We start from the raw sequence: 12284 nt of genomic DNA on the forward strand, positions 1-12284 counted from the left end.
ATCATCACTAAGTTGTAACAGTTGGATACTATGCAACAATGAGGAATGGTATGCAGGAACTTATCAGTAGAATCCATGTTCCTGGGCTTTTTGAACTTCTGGAACTCATCATTTCATTTTCTATTCTTTTTATTTAAATTTATTGTTGAAAGTATTACAGATGTCCCCTTTGTTGTTTTTCCCATTGCCCCACTCCACCCCGCACCTGCTCCTCCCAGGCCTTCACCACACTATTGTCTGTCTATGGGCTATGCATATATACATTAAAGTCCCTGCTAATCACTCCTCCCACCCACCTCTGCCTTCCCTCTGAAATTCTTCAGTCTGTTCCATGCTTCTATGCCTCTATTTTGTTCATAAGTTTATTTTGTTCATTAGATTCTACATATTATCATTTTCAATTTTATGATTCCAAAGGTCAGATGCAGTGTAGTACAGGAGGGAGGGTGTCTCTGTGTTGCATTTTGTGGTTTCTTGGAAGGCCCAATTCTCTCCTGAATTGGCTTCCACAGTACCAGATTCTCTCATTAAAGTTCACTGAAGAGTCTCTCATTAATGCCATAATGGGAAGAAAAATATTAAATTATGTCCTCAAGAGATAGTTAACTTTAGGGCATGCTTCTAAGAAAATGGGAAGGATTAGAATAAAGTTTTAGTAGCAGTAATAGTGGAGAAACTGGTGCAGAACTCAGGAAAGAATGATATGCATAGATTATCACAATGTAAAGTTCTTAGAATGCAGAGAAAATATAAGAATTAGGAAAAATCTAGAAAGGAAGAGCTAGAACGTATTAAAAGCAAACCATTTATTTCACCTGGGCCATAATAATAATGCACATCTACTTTCCTCCTCAAAGTTCTATGAGACACAGTTGTAGTCTTTCCTTAACAATAAATCCCACTCTTTTAATTTAAATTATGGTAAAATATACATGGCATAAAATCTACCATTTTATCCATTTTTAACTGCACTGATGAGATATTAAATACATTCATATTGTTATGCAACCATCATCATCATCCATCTCCAGAACTTTTGCATTTTCCCAACTGAAACTGTATACCCATTAAATAATAACTCCTCCTTCTTCCCTCCCTCCAGCCCCTGGAACCCACCATTCTACTTTATTTGTCTTTTTGTGACTGGCTTATTTCACTTAGTATAATGTCTTCAAGGTTCATCCATGTTGTAGCATGTGTCAAAATTTTTTTCTTTTTTGAGGCTGAATAATATTGTATCATATATATATATATATATATATGTGTGTGTGTGTGTGTGTGTGTGCGTGTGTGTGTGTGTGTGTGTGTGTATAATCCATTCATCTGTTGATAAACTCTTGGGAGTCTTTCACCTCTTGGCTGTGAATAAGGGTGCTATGAACATGGGTGTACAAATATCTATTGGAATCCCTGCTTTCATTTCTTTTGGGTATATCTCCAAAAGTAGAATTGCTATATCATATGGTAGCTCTTACCCCGCCCCGCCTTTTTTTGTTGTTGTTGTTGAGGAATTGCCATATCATTGCCACAGCTTCTACAAGATTTTACATTCCCACTGACAATGCATAAGCATTTCATTTTCTCAACATTTTTGCCAAAACTTGTTATTTTCTGGGTTTTGTTTGTTTATTTATAATAGCCATCCTAATGGGTATGAAGTGACATCTCCTTGTGGTTTTGACTTATATTTTCCTAATGATTAGTGATGTTAAATATCTTTCCATGTGCTTATTGAACATTTATATACCTTTGGAGAAATGTCTATTCAAGTCCTTGGTCCATTTATTAAATCAGGTTGTTTTCATGTTGCTGAGTTGTAATAATTCTTTATGTATTCCGCATATCAATCTTTTATCAGTTATATGAATTGCAAATATGTTCTCCCATGCCTTTACATTGTGCTAGTGTCCTTTCATGCACAAAAGTTTTTCATTTTGATGAAGTCAAATTTATTTTTCTATTTTTTTTGCCTGTGCCTTTAGTGTCATATCTAAGAAATCATTCCCAAATCCAATATTGTAAGGTTTCTCCCTATCTTTTCTTCTAAGAATTTTATAGTATTAGCTCTTATACCCATTTTGAGTTAATTTTGTGTGTGATATAAGATAAGGATCCAATTTTAATCATTTTGTGTGAATATCCATTTTTTGCAACACTGTTTGTTGAAAATACTGGTCTTTTTCTATTGAAATGGCTTGGAGCACTTGTTGAAAATCATTTGACCATATCTGAGAGAGCTGATGTTTAGGCACTCTATTCTATTCCATTGGCCTATATGTCTATCTTTGTGCAAATTCCACACTCTGTTAACTACCGTAGCTTTGTAAAAAAATTTGAAATCAGGGAGTGCGAGGATTATAACTTGGTTCTTTTTCAGGATTGTTTTGGTTACTTGGAGTCCCTTGAAATTCCAGATACACTTTATGATAGGTTATATTATTTCTGGAAAAAAAAACATTCTTGGGATTTTAAGAAGGATTACATTGAATCTGTAGATTTCTTTGGGTTGTATTGATGTGTAAACAATATTCATTCTTCCAATCCATGAACACTAAATGTCTTTCCATTTATTTGTGTCTTCTTTCTTTCAGCAATAATTTCTAGTTTTCCATAAACATGTCTTTGTCTCCTTGGTTATGGTAATTACTAACTATTTTATTCTGTTTGATGCCATTACAAATGAAACTGTTTTCTTAATTTCCTTTTCAGATTGTTCATTGTTAGTGTATAAAAATGAAAATTACTTTTATGTGTTGATTTTGTATCCTATAACTTTGCTTATTTGTCCTAACAGGATGTGTTTAGTTTTGTTTTTGTCAAATGTTTAAGGTGTTCTGTTTAAGAATCACATTTTCTATGAACAGAGATAATTTTATTTGTTCATTTCCTATCTGAATGCCTTTTATTACTTATTATCTAATTACTCTGGCTGAGATTTCCAATACTGTATAGATAGAAGTAATGAAAGAGGACATCCTTATCTTGTTTCTGATCTTAGAGGAAAAGCGTTCAAACTTTTACCACTGAATAGGAAATTAGCTGTGGCTTTTTCATACATAGCCTTTATTGTGTTGAAGCAGTTTCCTTTATTCCTAGTTTATTAAGTGTTTTCCTTTTTAAGGAAAACAATGATTTTCATAGTCACAAAAGTTTATATATAACTTATTTTGCTTTTTAGAAAATTATTTCCTTCAGGTAGATAACATAGAAAAACATTTTCACAAAGAATTATCTCCTTTACTCTCATTAACTGTAAAAAAATAATGGCCAGTTCCTACAAAGGATGAAATGATCCAAATATTCCAAGTAAATGAAAGTAAAAATTAATTATCCTCAAAAGTAAATTTCTGTGGGAGACTGCTATTATTTGGACTGGCAATTAGTTTTTTCCAGAAATGTTTGTTATCTTTCACACTGAATTAATTTTCATATTTTCACTGGGATAGAAACAGGAAAAAATCCAACTCACAAAGATATGTAACAGCAAATGGAATTAGCACTTCCATAGCCCACACCAGTTATTCAATATTACTTAGTTTTGATTCTTGTCATATAATTGGCTTTATATTCAAATTATTGAGAACATCTTTGATGGTATTTGCATCACTGATGGTATCTATGCCAATGAGAAAAGGATTATCAAACCATGTTTTCTCTTTACCATTGTTTGAGATTAGTAACCCTTAAAGAAGGCCTCTAGTGTTTGTAAGTGTCTGGTGATTTCTGCAGAAATATGGACAACACATGGCATTCACTCAATCTACAGCAATATATACCCAAGTACTGTAAATGCTGCATAGCTATTTGCATATAATTCTCTGTTCCAAAGTAGCAGTTTGGTCAGAAGATCTTATGGCTTTTTCAGTAATTCCTATAATGGTGAATGCAGAGCCCTGATTAGAAAATTATATCTCTTGCATGGACAAACTTTTCTATCAAGTAAACTAATTCAGAAATAAATGAACTCTTGTCATTTTCTTTTCTAAACAGGTTTTCAATTTCTCTCAAAATAATTAAAATTCATCTTCCAAATCCAATCAAGCATTTCAAGACTTATTCACTGGAAAGTCACAATTATTTCTGGGTAGTAGAGAACATTATATTCTATTCATATTTCTTTGATGGAAACTTATTTAATGGCTGTGACTCAATGTTCCTTCATAAATTTGATAATTTTGACAACAGAATGCAAGCCTTCTCTTAGAATTCCTAGTCAAGCCTTTAGTGTCAACATGCACATGTAGAAATGATGTTTATTGACAAACAGAAAAGTTCATGGGATGATAAGCTTGGTAAGAGTTCTATCTATATATAGACACTGGGTTTCAGAAAAAAAATTTGCTTGTGAAAGAAATGGTTTACCATTTGATGTCAGCAGAGTATCTTTGAAATGTTCAAAGGGAGCTCACAGACTGAATGTCCCAGATGGTATGAACCTGTACACTTGAATCACAAAACAAGAGCAGATTACGTAGCAAGACTGACCAGTTTTATCTAATTCTGTGGTGGAAGAAAAAACTACAGCTGGTTGTTCCTCTGACCAGTAATGCATCAGTCTATCTAATATTTATTGACTGTGATAATCAGTGTTCTAGAAAATGGGGGAGGACTAGATAAATGTCCTGCCCTAATAGGACTAATATTTTGTTTTTTCAGGGCCTCCTCCTTAAACTGTTTGTAACTTTAGGATGGTATAATTTCATAAAGACATGCTTTATTTTCCTAAAGTATCATCAAGATACATGCTCCATCAAGTTCACTGTTTGTATAAAGCATCTTTTGTTGGGATTGTGGATAGAAACCCTGCAGGGTGGGTCAAGATAAAATTCCAGTAACACTTTAACCTCTTTCTTGGGAGAAAGATTCACTGTCCAGTGAATTTTCAGAACGCACTGATAATGCTTCTTCAGTGTGTTGCTTTCATGTTTTCACATACTCAAAGATGAAAGAACAACCCATATTGTATGTGGTTCATTTTTTCTCTCACATTTCCATTGCCCATTATGAACCAAAATAGTCCATACTGTGAAACAATTTTAGACATCAAAATCTATTAAGGGAAATGATTTATGTTACACAGCTGTGCACAGCAGCATCCAACACTGCCAAGAGGGAAGAGCTCCTGATAGTGCTATTTGACATGAAAGTATTTTATAAAGATTGTTTTCAGAATAGCAGAAAGGACTCTAATAGGCATACATATAAAAGAAAATGCTCAGTTCAAGGTCTCTGAAGCCCATCCCTTGGAGCAAGATTAAGATTAGCTCTCTTGCAAGAAAAATATTGTGTGAGGAAAGAAAAGGCTAGTATAAAAACAATAAAAGCCCCAGTGAATGTTTATTTTAGCTCAAATAAAATGGTTAAAATTCTAAACAGACATGCTATTTTGTTATTAGTACAAGTGGGTACATCTAATTTCCATTTGATATCCCTTACTCATTGAAAAATTTTCAGACTCCATTGGGAAATGTTTTAACAAGGAGCTTGTAAATTAATTTCCTTTGCACAAAAAGATTTACAATCTTTGTTAAAATATTCCAAGCTTTCTCAAGTTTGTGATGTCAGCATTCTTGACATCCCTCTCCCTAAGTCTTTTAAATTTTTTTAACATTTATCTTTATAGTTGGAAATAATACAAATGTACCCTTTTTCCCTGTAGACCCCTTCTAGCCAGCCCCTCCCCCACCCCGGGCCTTACCCACACTATTGTCTGTGTCCATGGGTTATGCGTATGTATGTATACAAGTTCTTTGGTTGATCTCTTCCCACCCACCCACCTCTATCTTCCCTCTGAGATTCTACAGTCTGTTCCATGCTTCTGTGTTTCTGGATCTATTTTGTTCATCAGTTTATTATGAGATTTTGTGCTACTTGTCTTTCTCTGACTGGCTTATTTTGCTTAGCATAATACTCGCCAGGTCCCTCCATGCCGTCTCAAAGAGTAAGGATTCTTCATTTTTTTATTGCTGCATAGTATTCCATGATGTAAATGTACCACAGCTTTTTTATCCACTCATCTACTGATGGGCACTTGAGCTGTTTCCAGATCTTAGCTATTGTAAACTATGCTTTTATGAACATGGGGATGTATACATTCTTTCTGATTGGTATTTCGGGTTTCTTAGGATGTATTCCTAGTAGTGGGATCACTGGGTCAAATGGAAGTTCCATATTTAATTTTTTGAGGAAATTCCATACTGTGTTCCATAATGATTGCATCAGTCTGCATTCCTACCAGCAGTGTACTAGAGCCTTTTTCTCCATATTCTCTCCAGCACTTGTCAACTTGTCATTTGTTGATTTGTTGATGGTAGCCATTTCTACAGGTGTGAGGTGATACCTCATTGTGGTTTTAATTTGCATCTCTCTGATGATCAGTGACTTTGAGCATTTTTTCATATGCTTCTTGGCCATCTGTGTGTCCCCTTTCTAGAAATGTCTGTTTAGGTCCTTTGCCCATTTTTTAGTTGGATTGTTTGTCTTCCTTTTATTAAGTTGTATGAGTTCTTTATATATTTTGGATAATAACCCTTTATCAGAGGAATCATTGGCAAATGTGTTCTCCCATATGGTGGGCTCCCTTTTCATTTTGTTGATGGTTTCTTTTGCTGTGCAGAAGGTTTTAATTTTGATGCAGCCCCATTTGTTTATTTTCTCCTGAGTTTCCCTTGTGCTAGAAGATGTATCAGCAAACATATTGCTATGAGAGATGTCTGAGATTTTATTGCCTATGTTATCTTCTGCATCCTCTGGTTTTGCCTCCACAGACATTCTTAGGCAAATCTCATAGACCTTTCACCATAAACATTGAAACCAGTGTGCAGTTCTGTAGACTGAGGTTTTATTCTACCTTAGTCTTTTTAAAATCTGCACTGCTATCCATTTTATCTCACTTTTCTAGTCATTCCATTTTACAGAACATTTTCTATTCTCACAGGTACCTCCTCTTCCTGTTCACCTCAACAAAAGTACACTGCAATTGGTGCAAATCATGCATAACAGATCTGAAAGTATTTGGGTTGACAATAAAGTACAGATAAATAATATTGCCTATATGCAAATGTTATTGAAAGGAAACAATTTGAGAGATTTATGCACATATTCTGATATCAATAACTAATGGAAAGTTTTATTTAGAAACAATATCTTTTATAGTGCCCTCTAAAGTTGTCCAATAACTGGATTTTATAATCACTTCTAAAACCTCAGATAACTCATATTTGAAATATAGGATGAATAGGAACCCCAGTTTCAGTCTTGAGGCACTATTAATTAATACATACCCTTCAGTTATTAATCTCTTGGCTTAGGGTCTCACCTCATTCACATTTACAAAATGAGGCTTTTGACTTAGAGGAGCTTGAAGGCTTTACTCCTCTAAAATATGTTTCTAAACTTGTGACTAAACACCAGAAAAGACCAAAAGATCTGCAGAGACATTAAAGCAAAATGGTCTTAATGAGTCTGCCCAATGCAATAAATGAAAAATATACTTTGCTATTTTTCAATGAGGCCCCAATTCAGTGTGCTTAAATTGTTACATAAAATTAAAGTAAATGTCACAGAACTCAAAACTATAGCACCCATTTAGGCCAAGACTGAAGTCTGTGAAAATTTTCTAATTTTCTTCAGCTAAGCTGTACATATTTATTATTAGATCTCTTACATATATAAGTCTGTTTTGCTGTGGACTGAATGTTGGTATCCCTCCAAAATCCATAGGTTTAAGCCCTAATTGCCAATGTGATGGTATTTGGAGTGAGGCATTTGGGATGTGATTGGGCCATGAGAACGAAATCTTCAAGATGGGATCCCTGCCTGTATAAGAAGAGACACTAGACATGACCTCTGTCATGTGAGAATGTGGCAAAGAAGTCAACTGTCTGCAAACTGGGAAAGGGACCCTCATCAGACATCAGTTCTGCCGGTGCCTTGATCTTGGATTTCCCAGCCTCTAGATCTGTGAGAAATAAATGTTTGTTGTTTAAGCCACCCAGTCTATGATATTTGTTATAGTAGCCCAAAATAATATGTATTGCTGTGGTAAATAGAATTTTTAAAGTATTTTTATTAATTGTTTCATGGCAATGTGTATACTAATTTTGCATCCAATGATATAATAAATATTACACATGAAATTTCACTCTATCAATGTTTTACCTTCCAGTACTTCAATGAACCAATTACTATAAAAGTACTTGATATTTATGTCATTCTAGTGAAGAAATGTTTTGCTTAGGTTAAACACTATCACCTCTCAGATTTTGAGAATGTACCTCTAACGTAGTTTTCACATATTTTGCATATACATTTAGATTTATATAAAATTAATACACTTTGAAAAAATGTTCTTAAATTCAAACAGTTTGTAAAAGAAATTAGGTAAAATCTTAAATCTTTATGATATATTCCATCAAACCAAAGTATAAAAGACTTCTGTCTCCTTATTAAAATACTAGAGTGAATAAAAAAAGTTCTTAAGCATGACATGTAGGTAAGGGAACAGTATTTTATTAACTGAATATATTTTTTCTCTTTTGGATCACAGTAAATTCTGAGAAAATTTAGCTCTAAAACAGCTATTTTTAATACTATCACCAGGTATGCAAAAGTAATTTTCTAAGTATATTTTCTGGGAACACTTCAGTGGGAGGGATGCATTGCAATATGGATATATCTCAACTTTGTATCAACAGTACATTTTATAATTTTCTGATTGATTTGGATTTGAATGGTAGCAATATAACACAGCTGCCTTTATGTTAAGAAGAACAAAGCAGAGTAAAACCTTTGTACAACAAATAATTTGAAGCAATTGCTAGAAGTTAGACTATCTCTGTATTTAGTATTGACTCTGATATTAAAATAAATAAACAAATAAACATACAAGAGAATGAACACCAGGAGAAGGGAATCTGCTTGGAAGCAGACAATGCAACATTTGGAATATGATATTTTTTTTAATATCCAGACCAGTTACACAACATTTTTCCCTGGCTCAGGATAAAGTCTGATAAAGAGGGATTCTTGTCAACACCAGAACTAAATAATTGTTATACTTAAAAATTATTTTCCTTGCTTACTATATATTAAATGCTCAGTAGTATGCATAAATAGAACTTAATCCATTGGGAAGATTCAGTCTTCCTAAACCTAGTATCTTTAAAAAAAAACACAAAAAACTGAGTTAAACAGTTGGAATATTCTTAAACAGAGTCCCATCATATAAAATAAGAACATTTTTAAAAACCTATGAATAGAATCATTTGCATCTGAAATTCAACTTCAACTATGCCAATTTCATTAACATAATCAGCCTATTAATCTATTTCTTAAAGGTCACATCATCTGGACATTAAAGGGGGGCACAGGTTGATCTTTTTCAGAATGTGACTGCTCTACCATCATTATAAAGTTAGCTTTAAAAATCTCATCTGTAAATTTAGCGTCACAAATTTTCATGAGAGAAACTGCTTAGCCATTATTATTCTCTCACAATATCCCCCCCTCTCCACCCCCCCCAATGTAGTATACAACAGAAATTCACATTTTAAAGTGATTCCCAATTTTATCTACAGGTTATGGTTCACATTTTAAATAAAATACTGAAGTGGGAACTTCTCGGAAATGAAAATGAAAAACGAAAAGCCAAAAGGTGATCTCCCAATGTAACATTTTAAATGAAATCTGTTTATTCGACAGATGTGTTCCTTCGCTTTCCTCCACGGCTGCACGTTATTAGAACCTTTCATGCAGCCGAGACCTTTCTCACGCTGTGGCTTCCTCCTTCTTTCACTTAATCTTTCCCCTGAAGCAGGACTATGCATGTTACCACAGCAGGTGCGCTAAAGGAAGATTCGTAGAGATTAACAATGGAAGGGACTTGGCACTTCTTGTCAAAACAGCTGAGTGGTTCCTCTTTGCTGCTTACCAGAGGGCTTTCCCAGACAGACCCAAGAAGGGGAGAGGAAGGGTAGCTCGCCCACATGTAGCCTTTCTGGGGAAACTGGAAAAAAAATCAAATCCTAGTCTTTGGTTGTGCTTTGCATTTAATAGTTACTAACCGCTTGATAGCTATCCCAAACTATGGGACAAAAATCATTAGACTGTTTTCTTCTACAGAGAAGAAATTTTTCAGTAAACTCTTTTTCTAGTTTTAATGTAACAACTGAATATGTAAATAGAAGGCCAACAATAGCAAAATTGAATGTGTAGAATCTATTTTAGCAGAAGAAATTCTGCAAATAGTAATGAATAGTGTTATCTGAACGAAAGAATTCTGCAAACATTAATTAATACAGTATCTGAATAAAAATAGAAAATATGTTTGAGTCAAGTGCTCTGACTAGAATTAGTGCCTTCAGATAACTAGGTCATATTACTATGAACCAACAATGACTCCATTTAATCCATTAGTTGTTTATGAAAGGCAATGGCATGTAAGAACAACACAAGTTCCATTGGTGAAATGAAATAATTTCTTCAGGATGTCTTATTGGCAGAGAAACTACAGACACATACAAGTCTTTACCCCTGTCTTCCCCTGGTAAGTGGATTCCTGTTTGTTAATACTGCACAGGCAGGCAATGGAGCATTTTCCCGCCTGTGAGAGCTGGTACTTCTTATAATGTGGTGGAGGTTCAAGATCACACCACTAGTAGGTGGTCTATCCAGGCTCCGGCCCTAGGTCCTGCGCTCTGTGAAGCCTGTGCTCTTTCCTCCGCCCGAAACCAAATGCTGCAAGCCAGAGAGCTGTGCTCAGTGCGTAATCATTTCACTTGGTGGTACCGTCCTAGCAGCAGAAGTAAAATCTAACGCCTTTAATTTAGAATTTAGTTAAAATGTTTTCATACTGCATTCAACCTTAAGCTGATATTTTCCATCACAGAATTTTAAAGCTGCAGCACTGCATTTCTTTTGAAATTTGCTCTACTAACACAAAATTAAATGCTACATTTCTGCCTATCATTCTTTCCATGTAATCAGTAAAAACTGATTTAAAATACATCCAGCTAGATAGAGTCTTAGCAATTTGATATTGCTTAACTAGAGAAATTTTTATTTATGGACCTGTCTCTTTAATGAAAAGACTATTTTAGTTTCTGTCTTATACTAAGGGCTTATAAATTAAATCCATGTAGGGCCAGGCATCTACCTGAATCTCTCTGGCTGCTCATCAGCCCCTGGTGCAAAGGTATACAGAAAGTGGAAAAAAGAGAGGAATGGAACTTACATTGCTGTTCATCACTCATGTCCCCACAGTGATCTGTAAAGTCACACACGTTGTCAGGAGGCACGGAAACCCCATTGCCACACTGAAAGGCCTCTGCTCCTTGCTGGACCAGTGGAGAGAGGAAGACACAGAAAATGCAGGGAACACAGGAAGCTCCGTTCTTTGGGAATGCTAGCATTCTGGCAAGGCGGAAGAGTAGTACTTGCATGTCTGTAGTGCTCAGGCAGTTGTAACAGGTGAGTCCCTAGTTAGAAACATTATTTTTCTTTCTCTGTTCTTCCTTTTCCAGGTTTGCCTCCTATGACTGGGTACTAATGGTAACAATCTGCAACTCTGGCAAATGGCTCCCAGGGCCGTTCCTTGGGTCTTCCACAGGAGTGTCTTTAGAAAATATTTAACTTGAGTAATTGCACCATTTCTCTATCTAGATAAACGTACACGTTTATTGCTCTGTTTAACAATTTAAGCCTTTATGTTCCAGCTATCTCCTGAAAGAAAATTTAAAATAAAAAAGTGGGCAAGTATATAAATGGAGAGAAAACCACAATAAAATTATAAGTGATATAGAAATGTTCTGTGTGAATTCATATGCTTATTTAATCACATTTATGTAATTTAGAACATTATTGTGGTTACTAAAACTTACTCAAATATTTCAGGCCCAAATATTAGAATGGCTCCATGGGAATGAAATGCGTATCCTTTATTATTGAACAGAAGCCTTGAATTGCTTGTTTAGATGACTTGAGAACAATAAGATTTTAAACGTTAAAAAGACATCGGAGATAATTATTTTACAAATCACGTAACTGGGGTCCAAGGACAGATGTGAGGAAATGGAATCACTTGGTGTTAGAAAGTAGAACTCAAATGTCCTGTTGCTGAGTGCAGGGCTCGTCCTTCTATGGTCAGTCCGCTTTCATTTGCTTTTACAGGTGAAACACATGATTTCAGCCATGGGCAAACTACGGCCCGCGGGCCGGATCCGGCTGTTCTATCCGGTTCTCTTGCTCTCCCCTCCGCTCCTTTACTTTGAATTTATATTAGTTCA

The 12284-nt window shown here is 34.9% G+C and overlaps 1 protein-coding gene across 1 annotated transcript in view; it reads right to left on the reverse strand.

The window, feature by feature from the left end:
* MALRD1 (MAM and LDL receptor class A domain containing 1) overlaps window positions 1–11411 on the reverse strand; it is a gene marked incomplete at its 5' end in the record, with an annotated part of 676620 nt that extends 665209 nt beyond the window's left edge. The window contains one exon of the mRNA XM_080679375.1: window positions 11234–11411. Coding sequence (XP_080535501.1) covers window positions 11234–11411 — 178 coding nt within the window. The remainder of the gene's footprint in view (window positions 1–11233) is intronic.
* Between the last annotated feature and the right edge of the window lie 873 nt (window positions 11412–12284).

The sequence above is a fragment of the Plecotus auritus genome, assembly GCF_963455305.1.
Source record: "Plecotus auritus genome assembly, chromosome: 1".
Lineage (NCBI taxonomy): Eukaryota > Metazoa > Chordata > Mammalia > Chiroptera > Vespertilionidae > Plecotus > Plecotus auritus.